Source organism: Cinclus cinclus, chromosome 5, assembly GCF_963662255.1.
Source record: "Cinclus cinclus chromosome 5, bCinCin1.1, whole genome shotgun sequence".
Classification (NCBI taxonomy): Eukaryota; Metazoa; Chordata; class Aves; order Passeriformes; family Cinclidae; genus Cinclus; species Cinclus cinclus.
The window spans coordinates 59,043,270-59,067,333 of record NC_085050.1 but is presented as its reverse complement, the minus strand read 5'-3'; the positions used below and the strand labels follow the sequence as shown (position 1 = coordinate 59,067,333).

Sequence of the window (24,064 nt, the reverse complement as noted above, 5' to 3'; positions counted from 1 at the left end):
GTGTTAAACCTCAGAGATACCACACTGGCTGTCTTTGTGTAATCATCCCTTACTGCCCATGGCTTTCACAATCAAGCCTTGAAGTCTACTTCATATTTCTTAAAACTTTTACAATATATTATAACTTGGCACATTATTATCAGTGAACACAACTGCATCTCTGCCCTGATACTAAGATGGTTTAAAACCAAGAATAACAGACATTACCATCCATTTTCCCTTCCAAACAGCCATGATAGAAGGTAGTTTGAAAAGTAATACAGGGATACAGAACATATTGAATAAATACACTGGGCTGACTGGATGTGGAAACAGAATTGTTTAGTTTGGAAAACATGCTTAAAATGAAATCCAATGTTAACCCAACAGTGCAACATCCACCACTGAACCATGTCCCCAAGCATCACATCTATACATCTTTGAAATAACTCCAGGTATGGCTGACTGCCCTACTTCCCCTTCAACAAGCCTGTCCCAATGCCTGACAACCCTTCCAGTGGAGCAGTTTTTTCTACTATCTAACCTAAATCTCCTCGGGTGCAAATTGAGGCCATTTTCTCTCATCCTATCACTTGTTACCTGCAATAAGGTCCTTACCAAGCTTCCTTTTCTCCAGGCTAAACCACCTGCAGTTCCCCCAGCTGCTCTTCAGACCTGTGTTCCAGACCCTTCCCCAGCTCCCCTGCCCTTCTCTGGGCTCACTCCAGCTCCTCAGTGACTTTCCTTAGTGAGGGGCCCAGAGCAGGACACAGCACTCGAGGTGCAGCCTCACCAGTGCCCAGTACAGGGGGACAATCCCTGCCCTGCTCCTGCTGGCCACACTGTTGCTGTTCCAGGCCAGGATGCCATTGGCCTTTTTTGGCCACCTGGGCACAGCCCATTTGTGTTCAGCTGCTGTTGAGCACCCCCCAGATCCTATTCTGCCAGGAAGTTTCCTGGCCACCCTGCTGCCAGCCCACAGCACCACATTAGGGCTGCTGTGCTCCAAGAGCAGAATCTGGCACTTCCTTGCCCCTGAAGAATTCCACTTTACACTGACAAATAAAATACACATCCTTTTCCTATGCTACCTGGGGGTGAATGAAAAATTTATGAACCAACGTATTAACAAATTAAGTAATTTTTTTTTCCTTAAATTGAATCATTAATCACCTTCAGCTTCTGTTCTGGCAGAACAGATGTGGCCATTTGTCACTGCAGACAAACTGCAAAGTCTTTTGATATGGAGTAGAATATCCTACCTGGAACAACTTCAAAAAGGAATTTTCCTGGACTTTCTTCATTGCAGGGATGCTCAATAACCCTGTTTCCAGGCAGAAAGATGGTACCCTAAAGAAAAAAGTAAGAACAAACATGGAATTAGAACTGCTACCATACTTTCTGACAGGCTAATGCTTCTTCTTTTTGGACTGGGTTAAATTTTTCACTGTAAACACCTAAGCAGCTGATTTCCAAAGTGAGATTGAGCTGGGATTATCCCAAAAGCCAACATCATAGATCCCTTTAATTAACTGAGGCGTTTGATAACAGTTTTAAGTTTTTTAATATCTTGGGTATTTGATACCATGCAGAGTTTTGTACTTACCACATATACTACTAATCCCACTGTTCTGCAGGGAAAAATCAAAATTTAAAAGCAAGGATTAGTGAAGAGCTAGGAAGTTGCATGTGTGAGGCAGGTGAACTCATTACACAGGCTTCTTGGCTGAAGCCAAAGGGTCCATGGACAGAAGAGTACCTTCAGTTTGTGGGGTGCATACCCAGTTCCTGCTCTGGGCCCTTTTTTCCATAGCATCCCAGGGAAGAAATAGAGAGAAAACATTCCACTCACACCGAGTGGCTGCACTGAGCCAGGCTGCTGGTGCTAAGCCACAGCAGGCATAGAGTGAGTCCTGTCCAAAGAAGTGCTTGCTACAGGCAGACAGATGTCAGAAAATCTCTCTGATGGGCATTGAAAGCCTTTATTACAACTTTACTACCTTGAGAGAGCAGGTGAGGAATTTTAGTTGTGCATGCTTCTAGTAACATCCAAAGACAAAAAAAAAAAAAAAAACAAACAAAAAAAAAAAAAAAAAAAAAAAAAACAAAACAAACAAAAAAAACCAAACAAACAAAAAAACCACACGCCTGCAAAGCCCCTCAAAACATTCTGGGGCTGTGTTGAAGACACAGCTTCTTCCCTCCTCTTTGGCCTGCTGACACATGGCATGGACAGACCACTCCTTTCCTCTGAGAGGTCTTCTTCAGTTTTAGAAATTACAGCTCCTGCTAGTACCATTTCAACCTCAGTCAGCAGGCATTCCTCAGTGAAATTATGCTGGGATGGCTGTCTAGGGATAAATTTTCAGAGCAGCATCCTAGGAATTGTATTAGGTACAAGCTCTTCACCACTGTTAATGGGAGATAACACCTACTTAGAAATATTCTCCAATTATGGAATAATAGGGCCCACGTTTCCAAAGTAAACAACTGATATAACTTACACATCTTAAACACAGAATACCTTAAGTAAGGTCCTCATCCCCTAACCGATCACTGAGTCCAACATGGAGCACCATTTTCCATATAAGTTTCAACCAAATGACCAAGTATGTCAAACCCCTCATTTAAACAGCCCTAAAGATATCCCTGTACACAAAATAACATCGATTTTGTTATCAGGTATTCATTGCTATGACCAGGAACCCTCATTATGAGCAGAACCACTTACAATTATCAGGAAGTCGAGAGAAGCAAAAGCACTACAATCTTCTTACAAAGGAATCCTTACAAACCGACAGGAAAAAGTCACCTGAAGGAACAGGTAACAAATGTTTCACAAAATCAGTATTTGTACCAGATGATGTGGAGTCTGGGCTCTATACCAACTTGTCAGTGCTGCTTGCCAGCAACAACTGTGTTATCACAGGAAGGCAAAGAGAGGGTGCACAGAGATTTCATCAGAACATACAAAATCACCTCTGCAAAACACTACAGTGCTTGTTGCTGAAAGCAGATGAAACAGCCCAGGTTTCTGCTGAGGTGGTACCAGCAGCAGGTATTAACAGCTCTGGGCAGATGTCCCCACTCACTGCATATACAAATGTATCATAAACATGTGCCTTAGTCCCATAGCTCCATTCACAGATAAAACCCATTCCATCTACTGAAATGTAAAGCCTAAAAGCCACACACAAGAGCTCCATCCAGCACACTGAATGAGCACACCACTCTTCACGCTGGAGTTTCACTGTCTCAGGAGCTTGCATCACTGAGGGTATACAGCATATTCAAGCCAATCAAAGGTCTTGCTATTCGATTAAACAAAAATACTACACTAATGAGACCTAGCCTCCAGCACTGTAAACTAAAATCAATTAATGAGGCAGTAAATGAAAACTCCCTCAACTTTGCTGTCAATTCATTAGCAACAGGCACGCTGCAAACTCATTACAGTGTGATGTTTTCTGTTTTCTTTGATGTGAAACTTTTACCATTTACAGGGAGCTCTCTTAATGACAGATCTTTGAGAACATAAATATAACACTTGTTTCTATAACCCTTTCACCTTCGTTTCATAGATAAAACCCATCCCATCTACTGAAATGGAAAGCCTAAAAGCCACACACAATAGCTAAGTTAATAGGAGGAGAAACCAGACAGTAACACCACACAAAATACTGCCATAGTTTAAAAAGAAAATGTCCTCAAGTGATGATTTTATTTCACTATTTCCAGAACTATTATTGCAAACATCAGTGCACGTGAACTATTTCAATATACATATGCAAGGGGCTTTTCCAAGTTAAAAAAATAGCTTTGTTTCTGCAACATGCACCTGGGTGCCCAAGTGTAGCAGAGATAGCATTAAGAGAGCGACTGCAGCTCTCTCACTTCCCATTCTGTCTGCTTTCACACACATCTGTCTGCCTTCACCACACAGCAACACTTCTCCCTTGATAAGTTTTGTAGCTGTCTGCATAACTGTACTGAGGCTGTCTGGAGTGTCCCTTTACTGAGTTTCTCAGCAGCTGATGCCCAGGGAACACATCTGTACTGCAACAAAGCCCTGGCTGTGGGGTATCTGATATAAACGGGGTGCCCAGATCACTGTTGCTTTCCTTGCTCAATTCCCTTTCTGGGCCCTTAAGGTGCAACATCAGGCCTGTCCGTACAGCCTGGACAGCCCCAAGAGAATGGACTATTAGTCAGCTGCAAAGCTTCAACAAGTTCAAGCTCTGCTTTCTGCCTTGAGTATCTAATTCCAGGGGGAAATAAGAGTAAAACTGACTACATAGCCCTAGACACCTAACAAGACAGTAATTTGCATACAAAAGAGGAAGGTGATTTCCAGAGGAAATACTTGTTTTGACTTGGGTATCAGGGCATGTGTGCATGCAAATGTTCCATAATAAGGCAGCTTCACATTGCTTCACATCGAAGTCTTCATCTTATTCAAAATACTTTTTAAAATCGCAACCCAAGACTGCAGATTGAACCAGATAAATATTTTACTCTCAAAAAAGAAATAAAAAAACATAACCAGCATGGTGCCAGCAAGAATCAAGACATACAGTCTATAGAAATAAAGGAGAAAGGGAAGTGGGAGAAAAATGTGGCCCTGCCCCAAGTCCTTCCTGGCTCCCACTGCCATTCTGCTTGCAGGCCGTGCCCTCCACCAGGTCAGCAGCGTTTTGCAGAGCTCCTGCTGCAGTATGCCAGTTGTTTTCCCACTCCCAACACTTCTGTCCTTACCAGAGCAGTTCTGCTTCTCAAGCCGAGCATTCAGAATGACTCAGAGTGTTCAGGAGCAATCTGAATTGCTCAAGAAGCATTGGCCTTTTCCTTAACTGAATAACAAGCCCATTTTCAAAGCAGATTCTCACACACATGGATTTTTCTATGGCACACCATTGCTTCAAACCCAAGATCTCCTAAAGAGCAGAGCAACATATCTGATAAAATCAAAAATCTGCATATATGAAGCATTTCACTTGAGAAAAAATACTGCCCTGTTCACTAAGTGTTTGATAAAACACTGTAGTGCAGCAAGAATGACATCAATCTACTTTGGATTAGCCTCACAGCATGATACAGTCTTGCTCAAATAGATGTTTTATCCCATGCTGGTCCCTCTAAACATTTTCAGCACCATTCAGCAGCTGAACTTCAGGAGGAAGCACGGAAGAGGAGACAGGATGGCCGCTGCACAATTGCTTCATGAGGAGCAGCTGACAGATGGTATTTCTGTTTGCACGCTCCATGTAACACATTGCAATGGGGAAGCAACCCTGTGCCTCCTGACAGCTCTGCTCCATTATTTTTCCCTAGGTACACTCTCCCCTGCCTTATTTAAACTTGGTTTTCTGAAGCAGACTGGACCACCTTGTCCAAGAGACAGCAGGTTTTGCCTGACAAAACTTAGGATACAAGGAATTCCAATGCTTTGAGGATGCTGACTGGTAAATGTAAAGACAAATACATTATTTTAAATATCACTGGATGGATTTTACTCAAAAAGCACACCAAGACATGAGGCAATCAAGTAAAATCAAGTGCTTTCTTGCCAAAATAATGTTTTCTGGTGTTATCCTAATACACTTCCCCAGGGCTATTTGCTTGCTGTAGTTTGTCCTGCTATCCCTTAAAAAAGGATGAGAAGAACACGGTACCAGCAGCTGTATCAGATGTTCTTCTTGCCCTTCCAGCTTTGATTATTTGTCAAAGATCACTGAACTCTACTTTGACTTTCAAGTTAGGTGCTGCATTTACATATCTGCTTTTGTGGTTTCATGGAAAACTCATCACATCAGCTCAAAGAGAGGCAGGAAGCTCATCAGCCAGCAAGGAGGGAGCTGATGGAAGGGATGAAGAGGGAGAAGGGATCTTTGGTACTTGTGTCTTCTGCATGATTCAGCCACATCCAACACAACAGTGTTCTGTGGTTTCTTGTCACTGTTGCTGTTTCTGGAAAGTCTGGGCTGTCAAACTTTGAAAAAATGGTGGACTTCAGTACAGATGGTATCTTAAACTGAAAAATACTACTTTTAGTGAATAATCCTCTTAACACCACTAGTATTTACAAGGTCACTGCTAGAAAGGCATCTACTGTATTTCACAGAGAAGCCTGTTTATCAGTGTAAATTAAATAACATGGTAAATTTGCACAAGTGTATTTCTGTACATATACACAGATGTGCACATGTCCTGTGAATTCATTAATAAGTGATGCATAGCAAAGAAGGAGAAAGAACATTCAAGTTGTTATCAGTTACTTAAAAATTCTTGTTCCTCACATTGCCAATTCTGCTTTTAAGATACCATAAAAATAGCTCTCAAGTCCAAGTGAGCCCTTTGCACTGTCAGGAGCCTACAGACAAAGTCAGGAGGAAGATTTACAGCACAGACAGAAATCCCCTCGTACTGAGGTCAGCAATGAATGAAACCTGCACTATGCTCACCACAAGCAGTTTGACTGCAGTGGTTTTTTAAAAATCCAACTCTAATTCCACCATTACAATTCATTTCCAAAATTCCAGTGAAATCGCTCACTGCAAAAGGGCAGAGCAACTCTGAAAGCCAGCCCTTTCCTCTGACTGCCTACGCAGAGATATGTGTACTTCAAACTGGGCCTGAGCAAGTTCTCCAGCTGCCTCCAAACCCCAGGTCAGTGCAGATTTTTTTAATTTCTATCATAAGAATAGATTTTTATACCATTTAAGGAACCAAAGCATCTGAAGAAGTAAATTTACTGCAGGAGGTGATATACTACTTGGCTTGTAGTTATTGAAGCCATTTAAAGTTCTGCAATATGTACAAGGAGAAAACAATGGCTGGGGGAGACTTTTCAGATTTTAGGGATAACTTGCCAGGAATGAAGAAAAGAGAAATTACAAACAAACAAACAAACAAACAACCAACAACAAAAAAAAACCCAAAAACAAAAACAACCAACCAGGGTTGGCCAGATGAAATTAAAGCATTACACAGAATACATTTTTCTGACATAAACAGCATTGCATTTGACATTTTCTTGTCCCACTAAGTTAACACATCTCTAGAGTTTCTGTTGAAGAATGAGAACTATTGTTTCGTTCTCAGAAACTCTGGAAAGAGAATCCTAAAGAGATCTTTTTTCCTTTACCTAAAGCAATGTCCAAACCTATCTGGTAGCTTAATAATCAAAAAAAAAAGAAAAAAATTATTTCCTGTGGTGGCAAATGCCATCTATACCATTTGCCTGGTATGGAGCACCAAAACATTTATTCTGACATGAAAGCTACAGCTGACAGTTTTATTACCATGTGATTACAGTTTCTTTAAAGATTTTCCTCTTTCTCTCCTGCCAGGCATTTCACTTAATGGTTGACTGCTTCTCTGCTTGAGAGAAACTTCTTTCCTCAAGAATGAAGCAATCTTGGCTTGTCCAGCCACTAGGCAAAAAACTCCTTTATTTGTCCTGTAAGCGAAAGCAAGCTCATGCCAAGTTAAGCTATTGACTGCACAGAAAAAACAAAGTTTGCCTAAACCCAGAGGCAGATCCATATTGCATGCCTATGGTTTTGATTTGTCTCTAGTAAGGACAAGAGAGAAGAAACAGCCATGATAAGACTGAGCTCAGGTAAGAGAAGAGGACAGGTCACAGAATTCAGGGGCAGGAGCTGCCTTCCCGTGGAACCAGCCGTGCAATTACCATACTCCCCACAGAAATGTCCCTTGATGTTTTCCAAAGGCAAAGAAAAAAGATGCATAAATAAATTCAGAGAGTGCACTGAGTTTAAGAACTCATGAATACAAGCTGATTGCATTATTACATGCACACAGGGAAGTTTTGATAAAATTACGCTTTGCAATGGTCATTAAATTTTGATTGACATACAAAAATGGAACTGGGCATTACAGAATTTTTAGAGATTTTTACTACAGAAAAAATACTTCCAGTAGCTCTGGTCAGTAAGAAATTCAGCTTTTAATTAGATAATTTTTTTTTTCCCAAGATAAAAAGCCAGTAAAGCACCAGAACGCAAAGGAAATTTACCAACTTCCAGTCCTGAGAACATCTAGGTCAAAACAATGCAATTATTCCCCAAAAGGATAATATTTGACAAGGGGAAAATTTCAAGTATGACCTCTCATTTATATACAAAGCTCTCCAGTGACAGTCTGGACAGATACAGCAACACTGTGAGAGAGACTCAGCCTGTTAAAAGTCTGGTTGACATGAGTCCCCTGTGAGACATTCCTGAAGGGCAAAGGAGTCTAGGAAGGCTGGACATTTTTCAAGGAGGCAATCTGAAAAATAAAAGAAGGCTGTCGCCATGTGCCAAAAGACAAGCTGGTAAAGAAGACCACCAGCCTGGGTAAACAGAGAACTTTGGCAGAGAGAGAAAAACAAGGAGAGTTTATAATCTTTAGAAGTAGGGGCAGGCAACTCAGGAGGACTACAAGGATGTGGTGAGATTATGTAGACAGTAAATTAGAAGGCCTAAAACTCAACTAGAACTTAATCTGGCTACTGCTGTAAAAGACAGTAAAAATGATTGTATGAAAACAGTAGCAACAGAGGAGGGCTAAGGAAAATCTCCACCCTTTACTGAATGTGGGGTAAAACATAGTGACAGAGGATAAAGAAAAGGCTGATGTACTGAATCCCTTCTTTGGGATCAGAACCAGCCAGCATGGATTTATGAAAGGCAGGTCAGCTAACGTGACTTCTGTCTATGACAAGGAGATGCCCTTAATGTATGAGGAAAGGGCTGTGGCAGTTTATCTAAGACATTGATAAAACTTTTGACAGTTTCCCACAACATTCTCCTGGAGAAACTGGCTGCTCCTGGCTTGGTTGGGGACACTCTTCAGTGGGTTAAAAAGCTGCCTGGATGGCTGGGCAGAGAGAATGGTGTAAATGCAGTTAAATCCAGCCAGCAGATAGATACAAGTGGTGTTCATCTGCTGGAGAGTAGGAAGACTGAAGAAGGATCTGAACAGGTTGGATCACTGGGACAAGGCCAATTCCACGGTTTTTCCAGGAAACCTACATATGGCCAACTATCCCACACAGGACAATTAATTTCCATGTCAATGTGTAGTAAAGGTTGAAGTCCTCTACAGCATAAAAAAGGTAGCAGAGAGACATGGAAACAGGACCACAATTCCACCAAAACTGGTTTTTTTTCCGCTGCAAATATTCCTGTCAGCTTTTGTCTAGCAAGAACATTCCAGAGAAATCTGCCTAACTTATGAAAGTTATCATCTTGCAGTTTTTTATGGGAAGAAAAATTGTTTCACATGGAAAAATTTAAAATGTTAATGACAAGGGTTATCTATTTGTTTTGCACGGTTTTTTAATGACTATACTGCCTGTTGGTTTAGCATCTATACATTGTTTATATTTAATCTATATAGTAAATTTTTTATGAGCACAGCTTTAAAAGTGCTACTACACTACAAATACCAAATCACACAGAATAAATAGCTCATTTAGCTTTCTGGCATGTGTGTAGGTTACTCTATTGGTCCTTGTTTAAGGGGTTACATTAAGTAGCAGTGATCCTATCTCAGGGGGAGACTAGGGTCATGTCTTTTGATCTATCTACACAAAATAGGTGTCACCTAAACAATTAACACAACTAGAAAACTCTGATTCTCTGATTACAAATTACTTCTCCTGCAGTATCGTTTGTGTGCAGTAGGTATTTCCACGTTTTACTTTCAGTTCAGCATCTTCATTTGCTTCATTCACTCTGTGATACTGTTTCCAAATAGAAACTGCAGTCCTTGGATAGTTTCATCTTTATAATTGATCTGAATCACACAGTTTTACAGCTTTTGCATGAGATTTGGATGTTTATTTTTAGTCTTATTAGTGTATAAATAACGTTTTTTGAGGACAAGGCTTAAATTACAAGCTATATAAGAAAAGGTGACTGATAATCTCTAATTTAAATAACTACAAAATCAAGGCAGGATTTAGTAGGAGTTAGTTTAGGTCAAGTCATGTACCAGTGCATCAGTTCACTTATGCAGAATAAATGCACATTTCTGCAATTCAGCTTGCACAAGTTAGGGTGAGAGTTTTTTCTGCACCTGTGGTTTCTTCATATTCTTCAACTGGCACACCATGCATTCAGAACTGTTTCAAGCTGTGGCAAGTTGTTGACATCAGTTCAACTCCATGAAGTGATGGGGACCACGAAACCAACATAGGGTAAAGCAACAACCACTCAAGGACCACCACAAACAATTCCTCTCAGTGTTAGTTTAATTAACCTATTGTCTGCCCTTGGGTATCTCTTTCAACAGTTTGCGACTCCAGGAGGAATTTACAAGGTGCATGATTAAAATCACACAGTCATAGGACAACAGGCTGGAAGTTGCTATATTCAAAAGATAGCCATGGGAAAAAAAGTTCACCTTTCCATCTTTTATGTCAGCAGTTTGGCTGTAAGGACACTAGGGGAGACCACACCAAAGCCAAAGCTGAGCCACAGAGCTGATCCCTCTGTATGCAAAAGTTTCCTGAAGGACTTGCTCCTGCCTCTTACCAGGGTTTGCAGGGAGGCCGACCTTTTTAATTAGAGATCTTTTAAAAATAGCCAATATTTTTCAAGACCATGCCGTCTCAAAACATCACTTCACTGAGAATAAATAAGACTCTCATAATTTAGATTTTTACACTGTTCTCTGAATACCACCACCAAAGGTATTTTATAACATTCTGTAAATGTACAGCAAGAGTAACTGAGTGTACTTGGGCTTACTACACTTTTTTAAATTGTATAGATTTAAATATCAAACCATCATTTATTTGCTTTTGCACAAGACAGTGTGACAAGCTTTTTGCAGACCTGTTGAGCGGGGTGTATTTGCAGAGTGCCAGACAGTCTGGAGTAAAAATGGATTCAGGGTGACTGGAGGCCAGCATTAATAACTGCACTCCAGCAGCTGCTCTGTTCCAACCGTATTAATATAAATACTTTAGATTCCATGTTGCTATATTAATAAGTTATCAAAATATAAATGACCATGAAGGCCTTCATGGTCTGCAGGAGAAACTGCAGAAGCTTTTACAAAAGCAAGAGAACGAAATGCAGTTTATGGAAAAGGAGAAACCAAGCAGTGCTTACACAGCAGGTGAACAGAAACAAAGCTCCAGGTTTTCCAGCAAACACAGGAATATTCTGGCCACTGAACTGCTCCCTGCCTGGAGTTATTGTTGAAAAGGGGCCTTTCTTCCAGCTATTAAGAAAAAGTAGCTCATAGCAGTCATCTGCTGTCAACACTTTGGAATCTGCTTTTTTTGAGAGATGGCTCCAGAAGCTTTAAGCATTTCTAGATGCACATTTATTTCCATTGCACATTTGTTTTTTCCAAAGTGAAAACACAGGGCAAACATGTCAAATTAGCCAGTGCACCAATGTGCAAGTAAAAACTTTACTTTGGAGCTGAACCAGAAGTGGCCCCATTTTCTGGCATGCTCACAGCTACAGAGCATAGTGACTCCAGCTGGAGCTGGACCATCATGGGAAACTCAGGTACCAATTAGGATGTGGCAAGAAAAAATGGTTATAGTAGTTTATGAAAACTATCACACTATTTTGTCTCGTGGGACAAAATGTAACTTAGCCAAAAGAAAAACAGAAAACCTCTTGAATTCTAATAGCCACTTGAGTCACTGGCTTGAGGATGCTTTCACAGGCTGCTTTCTGAAGCCAGAATACACAATGAAGGTAATCAATGACACTTCATTACTATTTTTAAAGGGTATCATTTTACAACACCAGTGCTGCTACCAATGGCTATTATGGATCATGCTCCTAATTTTGCCCATGTACGTCACAAATCTCTACACAGCTTTCTCTCTTGCTATTCTACCTCCCTACCCACTGCTTTTACCTTTTCTAGCTCCTTTTTGCCCTCCTACATCCCTTCTGCAACATCAGTGAGCTTCAGGCTGGTCATTGCATAGCTTAACTAAAAGCTGAGTATTGTTTACTCAGCCAGAAATGTTTTCCAAATCCACTGTAAATTGAAATCAAGCAAAGACCTGCACAGCAAGCATCCAGTATGCTTCTGAATGAAAAAAAAAAAAAAAAACCTAAGAGTGAGAATTCATTGAAGAGCATAGGACAAAAGCATCCTGTTGGGGTTTCTGAGAGGAGAAGCTTCTGGGGAGACCTTCTAGGAGCTTTGCAGTACCTAAAGAGGGTCTATAAGAGGGATGGAGAAAGACTTATGAACACTTTTCCCACCTGCTGCAGAATAACCATCACCAACCCATGTCTCATCTTAATGCACTCAAAGGCTTCTCTCTCCCTCCCGCACATCCTGGTACATTTTTGGTTTACTCTGAGAAACATCATCTTCCATTTAGAAAATCCAGAGCAACTAATTTCCCATTAATCTAATGACATAACATGAGGTTGGGCATCCTTTGACTCCCAACAAAACAGTCTCCCTCTGGCTTTGGACAAAAGGCTTGTGCTGCACAAAAGCCATATTTAAGATTTAAGGGTTTCTTAACTGGTTTGCTGAAATTCTAATTAAAACACCAGAGCAACACCAGAGCTGCTCCACTCAGAATCGTTTGCTACACAGTATATCAGAGTGCCTGAGACAAGGGGATTCTTAGCAAAGTGACAACATTAATTAAACTTTTTCAGTGAAACACACAACAGTTCATTAAAAACCTTTAACAGGTGGCAGGTTTGGCAGCTCTATTGTGTGCAGGCTCTAGACAGATTTATCACGCCTTTCATTTTAAAACATTTATGGGAACACATTTGTTGAGATAAATTATCTTGTTCACAAAAGCATCCTGATCAAGGCTGCTGTTTGAAGTGTTTCATCAATCAAACAATGTTGTAAAAATGTTAGCATCAATTTTGATAAACAGCATCTCATTTATAGCTTTGGAGCTCTCTCCATTAGTCTCCCCTTCCAATTTTGGTATTTTGCACATTTTAGATCTACAACAGTCAAGGAAGTACTGAAGACAAACTGGCTGAGTCATTTAAAATGGCTGGACAGATACCCCAGGGAAAGCAGGCAGCAGGCACACTACTGCTGTCTCATAGCAACCCAAAAAAGACATCTAGACTCACAGGTAGATTTTGGGAGTTTCATGAGCGATTTTAAATGAAGGGCTGCTTTCATAGAAAGGCAAGACTTCAGCCATTCCAAGGCTTTTCATTGAACAGCTGTCCTCAGAAACATTTGCCTGAAGGGAAAGTAACTACAGTGCTACAGTTTCCATTTTTGTTCAGAAACTATTATTTCTGTATGCACTCAGATGCACAAAAGCCAGGTCTCACATCCCAGACCCCATCCATCCAGCTAGGAACCTTAGTCCACCAACACTGAAATATATGCACTATGAAAATCCAGTCCAACTGAGAGTGCCACTGAGCAACAGCCCAAACCTAAAAGAGAAGCCTTTCAGATTAAGTTTCTGCCTACATCTGCAGAGGTGTCTGAAGAGAGAGTTGTGCAGAATGAAGCAAATTATCAAAATTTCTACTGCTACAATCCATTGTCAGATCTCCAATCAAGAAGTGGGACCCCATGGAATACACTAAGCAAAACAGAAAAAAGAAAGCTCTCCGGGTTGAGAGCTCCGCTGAACTGCAAGATGATAAACATACAGTCACTCAAACACAAACAGCAGCAAGTTCATTTGAAGCTACAGTATCCATCTATTTTTAGCAAGGTTTGTCTTAAGGAACGAAACTCTTTTCCACAACTCTGAATTAGAAACCCATGTCTAAACCATCTCCTTTTCTATCTCCTGAGAAGAGTTTGTATCAATGATCGCTCCAGGTCTCTTTTCTTTTCTCTTTCCCCTTTAAAACAGAGAAGGTCAACTGATGTGATGATATTCCACTCTAGGGGATTGAGTAGGTTTTCGTTTTGAAACACAAATTTATACCACAATTTAATGACCTCCCTCTTGAGTATAAGATAAACGCTTGTGTTCCCATTTATACAAAGATTTCAAGTTTTGAGTGCAAAGAAGAACTGAGAATAAAGAAAATTATTTTTGAATGCAAATGGCTTTATGATCTAAGAAAACCAGAGGAAGTACCAAAGCCTGTAAACATTCCTGTTCAATAGTCAGTCCATAGTCCTTGTCACTGAGTTTCAGGGCCATTTAACTGATAACACACCTCTTTTGTACCACCTATTCAAGACTTCAGGCATTTCTGATGAAGATGCCTCTAAAATATGAGTGCCAGCCAAACAAATGACAGTCACCATTAACCTTGCAGGATTCTTTTCTTCTATTATTAAACTGCGACAGCTACAGCATCTGTCCAAAGGGTGGGTAAGGACACAGTCTCATATGATAGACACTGTCAGGATTTGGGGGCTTCTGTCCCTCTTCATTATTAGTATCATGGGAATTGCAGTCTGTCCTGGTCCCTGCTGCCCTGTTCAACGTCTTTGCTACAAAACAGACATTTGAAAGTAAGACACCAGATGTCAGAACAATAACCACCAAGCCCTTTCTGGCACTTAAACTTTTAAAAATTGTTCCTTCTATTCCCTAGAAATTCCTGAATTTGCTAATCTTAATTCTTAAACTGAACTACAGTCATTCCGAGTGCAGAAAAAAGGAGTCATTTGATAAATCCAAGGTGTATAAAGGCACTGCTGTTGACCTGCTGTTTTCAAGTTTCTTGTATTGATCAGTACAGCACCATCTCAGTTTCTTCTCTACTGCACTGTGTTCTCTACAATTGTCACAAACTTCAGCTGTTAAAAGAGCAAAATTATTTTTAGGTGTCTCGTTGCTGAATGAAAATTAAGTGTCTTGCATAAAGACAGTCTAGAAAGAGACCAAACAAGGTAAAATTGTGTTGAGGAATATCTGAAGAACCTTGGAATGGTTCTTGATGGAGGCTTGTATCAATGGCTCCACAGAAACCACTGTTCAAGCCATTCAAAACAAGTGAGTGTTGCCATCATAGAATTGGACTCATCAGGCAGAAGGAGCTTCTTTTCCTACATCACTGACTGTCCAAGCTGGAAAGGGAAAAAGAGCAGCTCCAGAAAGCCAGAGTCACTTACGGAAATATTTTCAGACTGCCAACTGAAGAGTAAAGAGGATTTCAGGAATGCAGTTTGAGGTCCTTCAGTTTTTCTCTACTACACAAGCCTGGCAAAGAAGTAAGAAAGCCTCTTTCCCTAGCAGCAAGTCATGTTGTACATGCTGCTTATTCAGCTGCAAATACAGCTTTTATCCCAGAGGTAATGGACTTAGAGAAGGCTATTCTTAAGCACTAATAAGCTAAAAGAACTCAATTATTTTAATTTCAAGACTAATGAGGCTCTCCTGTGTACTATTCGTTTTCCTACTTCAGGAGCCATGCACACTTGTACCATGTCCAAGTAAATAAAAGGAAGGAAGGAAGGAAGAAAAAAGTCATCATGACTCAGCCCTTTTAATGGACACAGACCTCCTACAGTGCTGGAATTCCCTTTAAACAGGAAAACAGGAAGATCATCAAAAGCCCATCACTCACACAAAAATCAGGCTGTAAAAAAGACTGATTATTACACAACTGCTTATCATCCCTAAATGTTTGGGAAATTTTACAGCATTTAGGTTAGCATTTAGCATTAGAGTGTGAGATGGAACACACCTGAATTCTGGTTTTCCCAGGCCACTTGACCCTGACCTGATAATGATTAGCCTAATGCACAAGTGCTCCTATCTGACAAGATCAAGAGATTATGTGAGATTGCAAGGAACAGCACCACTGTTGCTCCTATGTCACCTGCACTCTGGAAAGGACACACCCACAATGGGGTTGCTAACCCCTGGAGGACAGAAAGTTATTTCTGGTGTTTGAAAGCAAGGTGGAAGACAGCTTTTATTTTGTGTGGGAAAGCAAACCTTATTATTTTCTTAAAATCTGTGCATTTTCTATATTCTATTACACCATCTACCAAACAAATTTATTTAAGTCTTGTCTAAGTCAGGCAGTGATGACTTACTTAGCCTGTGATGACAGTGGCCTGTGCTGCTGCTAAAACTCTTTAATGCTTTACTGAAAACAAGAAACAAACACACACACAATAAAATACAGATAAAATTAAGACACCATGATTCAGTGCTGCACCTCATGCTACCGACATCAAAATAAAACTTCCATTTCCCAAGTCACTCTTACTTGATTTGTGCCCCTCTAGCTCTGTCTGGCTGTTCCTCACAGAATGCTAGCCCAGCACACAATACACAGTGTGCTTCTAGATCCCTCCTCTCTCTTCTGACATGACAAAATGGCTCTCTGAGCCTAATTTGATTTCCTGCTAGCTCAGTCATGACACCTGAAATCCTTCAGCCACTTTTTCTTTTCCTCTTGGCTGTTTACAACACATAAGTGGCAGCCTGTGAAGGATGCCTGCACAGACTGGAGAGCAGAGTGATGGCCAGTGGCAGAAATGCACCACCATTCCATCTCACCCCAGCTGCTTCACACAGCCTGGAAACCTTTTTCTACCAATTCTCATTCATCTCATTCCCACTCCCATCAATTTTCCCAGCAAAATAAACTATAATAAAATTCCATGCAAAGGCCTCAGACTCTAAAGCTACTACTACACAGTCACCATTTTCAGACATGCCCATCTTATCAAGAAATAGTAAAAAGGAAATTCAAATGTCTGAAAGACTCCCTTTCAAGTCCAAGACATTGCTGAAGCTCAAGCTCTTCTCTTCTAGCCAGCATGGCAGGCAGCTCAGCAGACACTGAGCATTCACTAGATCAGTTTTATACAAAATAATTTCCATGTGGTCACATGCTTTCTTCAAGAATTTTTTTTTCATCATTACTGACTTCCTGAGGTACTTTAATTATCTGCTGCAGCATCAGGGCCAAGATGATAAAGCAGTAGTTTTAGGCTTTCAATTTGTCTGAGAAAGGAGCATAATTTTTTCATATTGTCTGTTTTCACCTGAACACTGAAAACTCATCAACTATGCCTTCACAAGTTTATCCCAAATTTCATTTGCACATTCAGGTAAGTAATTTTGAGTAAGCAAATCTGACGCCCTATCTAATTGCACAGGCAACTGAGGTAGTCTTTCACAAGTCAGTGTAAACACAGTAAGAAACGAGTATTAGTCTGTGAGAAAACATCAGCCTCTGGTGTGCAGTAGAATTTGAAGCAAAATCAAAATTGCCTTATAAAAGACAGCAGTTACCTACTAAAAGCTATCTGGCATTACCATCAGTCACCCTACAGCCTGCAAACTGTGAGTATTGTCTGAAACCTACAGTGTTTTATCTCAGGCTACCCAACCAGAAGTGATGTGACCTGCACAAGTGCCTGCGCTGCCTCTATGCAGGGCGGGGGGGGCACGTGGAAGAATTCTTCCCTTGTTTTTAACACTTTCTTCCCATCACTGCTCTGTTATCTTAGGAATCCTGCCATGAGCCTCATCACCACGATCAAGGACATCCCTTCTACTCCACTGAGCTTCATTTCATACTGAGGGTGATGAATGGTGACAAGTCATCTCTAATTTACTGGGACTGTTATTCTCTCAATCCAAAACTGTTTGGAGTTGTCACCTGCTCACTCATTTTCTGCGTGTTATTAATATTGGATATGGAAGACACTTCTGAAAAACTCAAGCAGGTGCTAGTAAAAATCCTGTAGTTAATGGCTGGATGAAACGATTCCACTGAATTCAACAGAGGATGATATATTCCTTACAGAAATATTTGGAGGTCATGAAACACTCCAGTGTATTTCAGAGAAACTTGCATAAAGTATAAAACAAGAGTGAAATTACTGTTCCATTCTTTTATGTGATAGACAACATTTCCATAAAAGTTATGAAGAATTTTATGGTTGGAATAAATGGCTAATAAATTTGAATGTTAATCTCTGTTCCTCTCTTTAAGCAGAAACCAGGCCTCAGTTTCAGAAATTGAAAAAATGGCCAGTAGCAGTATTTGCCTACACAAACACAGAGAAAAAGCCTGTGATGAGAAGTGCTAATGCAAGTATCAGGAAAAGAAGAAGTAGGCAGATTCCTGCACCACAGATGCTAACATGCCAAAGTCATGTCCCTTTTACTTCACCATTACATAAAAAGCATTTTTGCACAATACTCTGTATGTGCCAAAATGGGAAAATCTACAGGAACTGAACACCCACCAGCCTCTAATATCACAGGGCTAATATCTATCAAACCATGCATACAAGAAGAGGCTCGTTTTAATTTATGACATAGGCTTAGACTAGAAGAGCACGTATTTCCACAAATGAGTGGATATATTTGGCAAAGAAAGGGATCTGGCACTGCTCCATTACCTTAATGTGATTTTTCCCAGCCCATTCACCTCACGTTATACTGGCAGAGTTAGTCACTCAGCCACCAATAAAGTTAGGAGGCAAAACCAGAGCAGATGGGCCTCACCTGATGCTAAGTGACTGCATTCATCCCAGTATTATTATGCAATTCCTACAGATGTCATCTCTTAGAAAAACACTTCACATAATTGCCCATATGCAAACACTTGATACACTTACTATTTCAATGTACCACCAGCTCCCTCCACTAGACAGAGTGTAAGGTCCAATGTAATTTACCATCACACTCTGCAGTAAAATATAACTTCTAATCTCACAGAAAGTTATAAAAGATCCTTCACTACTACTGTCCCACAGCTGATGGTATAGGGCCCTAACTCACTTATTTCAAGACAGGGTAGTTCATGTTTCTTTCAAAAAATTAGAAATTACAACTTTAGAGTAAGTTTTCAGTTAACCCCACACAAAGCTTACAGTTCCCTCCTGTAAGGTAAGGGCAGTAAGCAAAGGGGACCAAAGAAACAACCATCAGACAGAGAAATGCTCTAGTGAAGAGATATGGAAGCCGGAATTTCAAATGCAAGAATTTCAACTGTGATTTCACAGATTCCTGTCAGCTGTGCTTATATCCAATTTACTGCTAATTTACAGAGGATACAGAAAGCATCTTACTCATCCTTAAAATGGTTACAGCTCTCCTCACAGGTGGCTGGCACAGAACTGTCACCACCAGCAGCCACCCTAGCACATTGTGGAAGAGGGTATTATCCCAAAGCACTAGCTCACCCCATTTGTTCTCCCCAGCTCTGGCACACTCACCAACCCATTAAGAACACACTGAAGTCAACACAGAGATGTCAACAAAGCACATCCAAGCTCTTAACACTCAGATCCCTGTGCCCTTAAGCAAGTTTAGAAAGGCCATTTCCACCATGGTGATATCCTGGATAATAAGAGCCAGGCTGCAATGAATAATTACCATTTTCACGGAGTCCTGATGTGACACACTGCCCCCATTCTCTGAGCCACAGGGAGCTCAACCCTCTTTGTCCCTTACAAAACATACTCCTTGGGTTTAAAATTAATCTTTTCTTCTAGAAAGCTAACTGTAGTATCCCCAAGTTCGTTCAAGTGAATAAAAAAATCTTCATTGCTCTGCTCATTTTCACAGGGCTCGATAGGTTGCTTATGCATGCAAGTGCTGAATGCATGAAACTTCTCATTCCTTCTTCTGATGGAATGTTTCCTCTGTTTTCCACTAAAAGGCAGGCCTTGAGCAACAACAAGAACAAAAAATGTAATTCCCAGAACTCACTATAAAATACTGCTTTTAAAAAAAACATCCAGGGGTATTTATTTGTCTATCTCGCTGAAGACAGCCCAGCATTTGCAATTTCTCCTAAAATGACAATGCCAACCCAGGTTAAAAATCAGTGTCTCAGCTGTTATAACACACTGGTGACTTAAGTGACCTGTTTTGACTGTTTATGCATCTGACAGTTTTGAAGAGCTCTTATCTTATTTAAGGTAAGTTTTAGCATGCCCCTGACAAAGTCCACAGCTTTGTCTTAAACAAAGATCATAGCCACACACAATGCATGAATGTGTGCATCCTATTGTGCATGTCATCTACAAATGAAACTAAATTAGTGATCATCAATTCCATTTAATTCTTTTAATGAATTCTTAATTCATTTAAGTCTAATATTCTGTAAGTCTCTTGCAAACGTCTGTGTATTTTCAAAATATTAAATGCAATTGAATTTTCTTTTCAAATTGTATTTAAAATATTCTCTCTACCTGCTTTTTAGTCATTTTGCAGTCTTTTTATGCTAAAAAGTGTTTATTAAAATATTCATACACTAAAACTTACTGTGGATAATTGAAAATACCTGAAAATCACAAGCCCAGGCTTTTCCTTTCAGGATACTAAATTCCTCCCCAGAGAAGACTGCACAAGTCTTCATACATTTTGCAAGTCAGAAAAGAGGAAAAAAATTCTGAAAGTACAGTGCAGAAACTTTTCTGTTCCTTCAGATACCTGCCCAATTAGGTAGGGCAGATGGGCATTTAAGGATGAACATTTGTCCAGATCTACAGCCTTAGGCTTCCTGCCCATCTCTCTCCCATGACACTTCTGTTCTGTATGAACATTCCAACACCCTCCAAATCCCAGCTCTTTTTTTGGCACTTTGTCCTTCCACTCCATTTAAACACATGGGTAGGAAGAATATGAAAGGACACTATTACCTGGAATAATTATATGGCAAAACGCACTTGTGTCCTGAGCACACTTCGTGTCACTGTGCAAGATGCAAAATGGGACCAGACACCAGAGCTACATGACAAAGGCATACGTTCTAGTTTTCACCACTCAGGACAAATACAGGCATGAAAAGAGGACCACTCTCCACACACTCACCTGAAGCACACCTTTTTCCAATGGTTATTCCTCCAGTCCCTTTGCTGGTATGAGGAAAAGACACAGTGATCTATTTTGATATTCACCCCCCCATCCTTACTTGAGTCTTTTAGTTTTTCCCTTTGCTTTTATGCACACTAATAAGGCCAAAGACCAAAGCTCACTTCTTACCTACCTGCTTCCTAGAGCCTCTGTTCTAAAATTATTTCTAGTCTTTTTACCAGGCTCCACATACAAAATGGCTTGTCCCAAAAATCTGGGTTTTCTTAGAAAGGCTTCCCACAAAAACACTGGACTCATTTTGAAAGTAGCACGAACTTGGATCTTCAAACCATCATGCAGGATCACTTTCACTTCAGGTAGGAAGTCAAAAGACATTTCCAAATACCCTTCCATTAAATCACAGTCTTCAGAATTTTCTTTTCAGACAGTCCTTAACATGTGAGCTATTCTCTTGAAGAAGCACAGCTTCTTTCCTCCTCCCCAGCTCAACTTCACCACTGCCCAAAACCCAGCCAGACTCACAGGCAGTCTAAGCTCAGCAATCCCTTCTGAAAACTTCCTTCCCCCTCTCCTCCACTGTACTGCCCTGAAGAAGGCAGACAATAATAGCACTGTCGGCAACACTGCTACTATTTGAGATAAATGTAGCCATTTACAACAACTTCCCAAAATTTCAGACAGATAATTGTACCGCTTAGGTAATCTTTTCCTGAAATGATTCAGGTAGACTGAATCCTGCTGTCCTGTAACATCCCCTTTTGGCTCAAGTCAGAGGCTGTCTCACAGTACTTACTTTTGCAGACATCTCTTCTCCTCTCCCAACCCTGACCATTGTATCTCCCAAAGCAGTTCAGAGTTTCCCTCTCCAGAGGGACCTTCTACTGCCTCGCTCCTGCTGTGCATACAGTGGCTGGATTATTAACTGAGTAAGCAGTTAATAGAGGAATCTATCATTGACCCTTCCTGCTGACTACACAGGCATTAACAAACTCCACAACGCGCAGCGATTCTTTTCTGGACAGTATCCATTATTCACAGTCACCCTACATAAAAAGCCTTTATGCTCTTCCTGAATGTTTGCAACACATTGGGGACCTGCTGGATGCAGCCCACTGGATAACTGGCAGCAGGATTGCCTTGAGCTGGTTTCATTATTCAGCAGCCTTATGTACCATTGCTGGCAACACCACCAACTTGAGAGAAGCATGGGTGTTATTCTAAAAACTCATTTTACTGTCTGCTTTAACATCATTTTTCTACTGTCAAATGTTCATTCAGAAGTGTCTACACATCAAGATTTAGAGACCATTCTGCAAAAAAAGCCTTTTTCTCCCTGTATCTTCCACAGAGCATACATTCATGAGCTCTACTGTGAGCTGTTGAAGGTTTTAAAAACAACAGAGCTGAAGTATTTATGAGAAAACACTACAAGCCAAATGCTGAACCTAAATGCTATTTGCAGATGCACACTATGCTCATAAGGTGAGCCTGGAAGAATAATGCAACCAAATAATTATCCTCTGAAGAAAACAGAGAATGTGAAGCATAGTGGTTAACAAATTAATCAAAGTCCTGCCAACATTTTAGGTCTGGAAGTTCAGCTCTTCCTCCCCACACCTGCTGTGAAGCCCAGGTGCAGTCCTCCAGCCTCCCATTTAACACTCTCTTCCCTTGATGTCTGGTTATTATTCCTTGAGCCTACACAGCACAGCTGAATTTTCTCACACAGCCCTCTCTGACCACTTCACCCTCGCTCCCAAGGTCAAATGCTACACTCGTGTCCAACCTCCCACAGCACCACATTCAAGCCCCTGAGCTGAAAGAGACTGCACAGCTTTACATGCATGTAATTAACCTCTCTCTGAAATTATTCCTGCTTGCACCCCCTCAACCTTGCCAGCTCAGGTTTATAAGCTACAAACACCAACTTGACTAGCTCACATTTGAGCTACTATATCCCCAGAGCACTTTTATTGCTGCAATCACAGCGCTGGGCAGCATCTCCTCTGTCTTTGCACCAGGACTCCATTTCCAGCAGCAAAGAGATGGCAAGGTGATGGAAATCCATCATCTATGCCCTTCAGACAGTCTCACTCCTGATACATGGATGCTGCCAGAGGAAGCCAAGTGTGAACAACACCAAAGGGCCCTTTACCCTTGCTGGGCTCCTATTTCCCCAGTCCTGTTCCTCTCCCAAACCACAGTGAAATGGGACAGAGAAGGAGAGGAGCAGCAGCACACTGTGGATGTTTAAAGTGGAAAACAGCATTATGAGTTAAAACTGCGGAATGGATACTGTCTAGCAGAATACGTATCAGTCAAGTACACTTCAGCATCAGTACATTCTTTTGGTAATATGAAAGCTTTAGAAGGAATGCGTTCACCTGGGGTGAACTCAAGATTTTCAAAGAGAAGACGGTCTGGAAAGAATCTTGGATTTCAGAGGCCTGTACTATACTGAAGACACAACTGCTGATCCCTGCACTGAATGCAAGTCATACTGCTGCCATTACAGAGAACATCACACACCTGCAACAATGCACCACTTCTGAGAGCTGCACTAAATGCCTCAGACTTAAGCATATTCATGAAGGAAGGTATTTGAGAGATATTAGAATATTTGGGAGAAATCGGTTTTTTGTAAATACAGCAAACATGAATCACTCAATTAAAGAAATGTTTTGAAACATGGTGTGTTCCAACAGCAGTACTGGTACATATAACTCAGTTATACCCAAAGGCAGCAAATTGAGCAGGAGCCCAGGCAAGGCAGAGGACACTGAGACACATCTGTATTAGTACAGACTCTCCACACAACACTGCTTCAAGACAAACAACAACCACTCACATATACAGCTATTCTGGGTATTTTCACCAGGACATAACCAAAGTAAGTCTCAACACTGTTATGTTTTGGGAGACAAAGAAAAGCATTAACAACTTAATGTAGCAGAGCTTCCTTCTGTTTAATTAAACATTTGTTTAGAAAAAAAAACCTATGTACTTATTTATGAGTCATATTTAAAAAGTCCAAGAATACAGCTGTGTTGTGAATGCAAGCCAAGAATGGGGATCTTGGTTTTGTGTTTTCCTCCTGCCAGCTTAACAACTTAATTAGCTCTACTCACAATGTTAAATACTCTCAGAATGAGAATTAAAATCAGGCTTTTGTAACATTCAGAGCAGTAGATGAGGTGTTTTTTTTTCCACTCAGTTAATTGGATACTTCTTTCCAGTGTAACAAAAGGACACCAAAATAATCACTGTGTTTACTAAACTAACTGTTACACTGAAGAGGTTAAAACAAATGCCATCAGGCACACTTGTTTGTTT

General features: G+C 40.6%; 1 protein-coding gene across 1 annotated transcript in view; it reads right to left on the bottom strand.

The window, feature by feature from the left end:
• ARHGAP24 (Rho GTPase activating protein 24) overlaps positions 1-24,064 on the bottom strand; it is a 153,402-nt gene that overhangs the window by 117,394 nt on the left and 11,944 nt on the right. Inside the window, exon 2 of the mRNA XM_062493052.1 lies at positions 1,242-1,329. Coding sequence (XP_062349036.1) covers positions 1,242-1,329 — 88 coding nt within the window. The remainder of the gene's footprint in view (positions 1-1,241; positions 1,330-24,064) is intronic.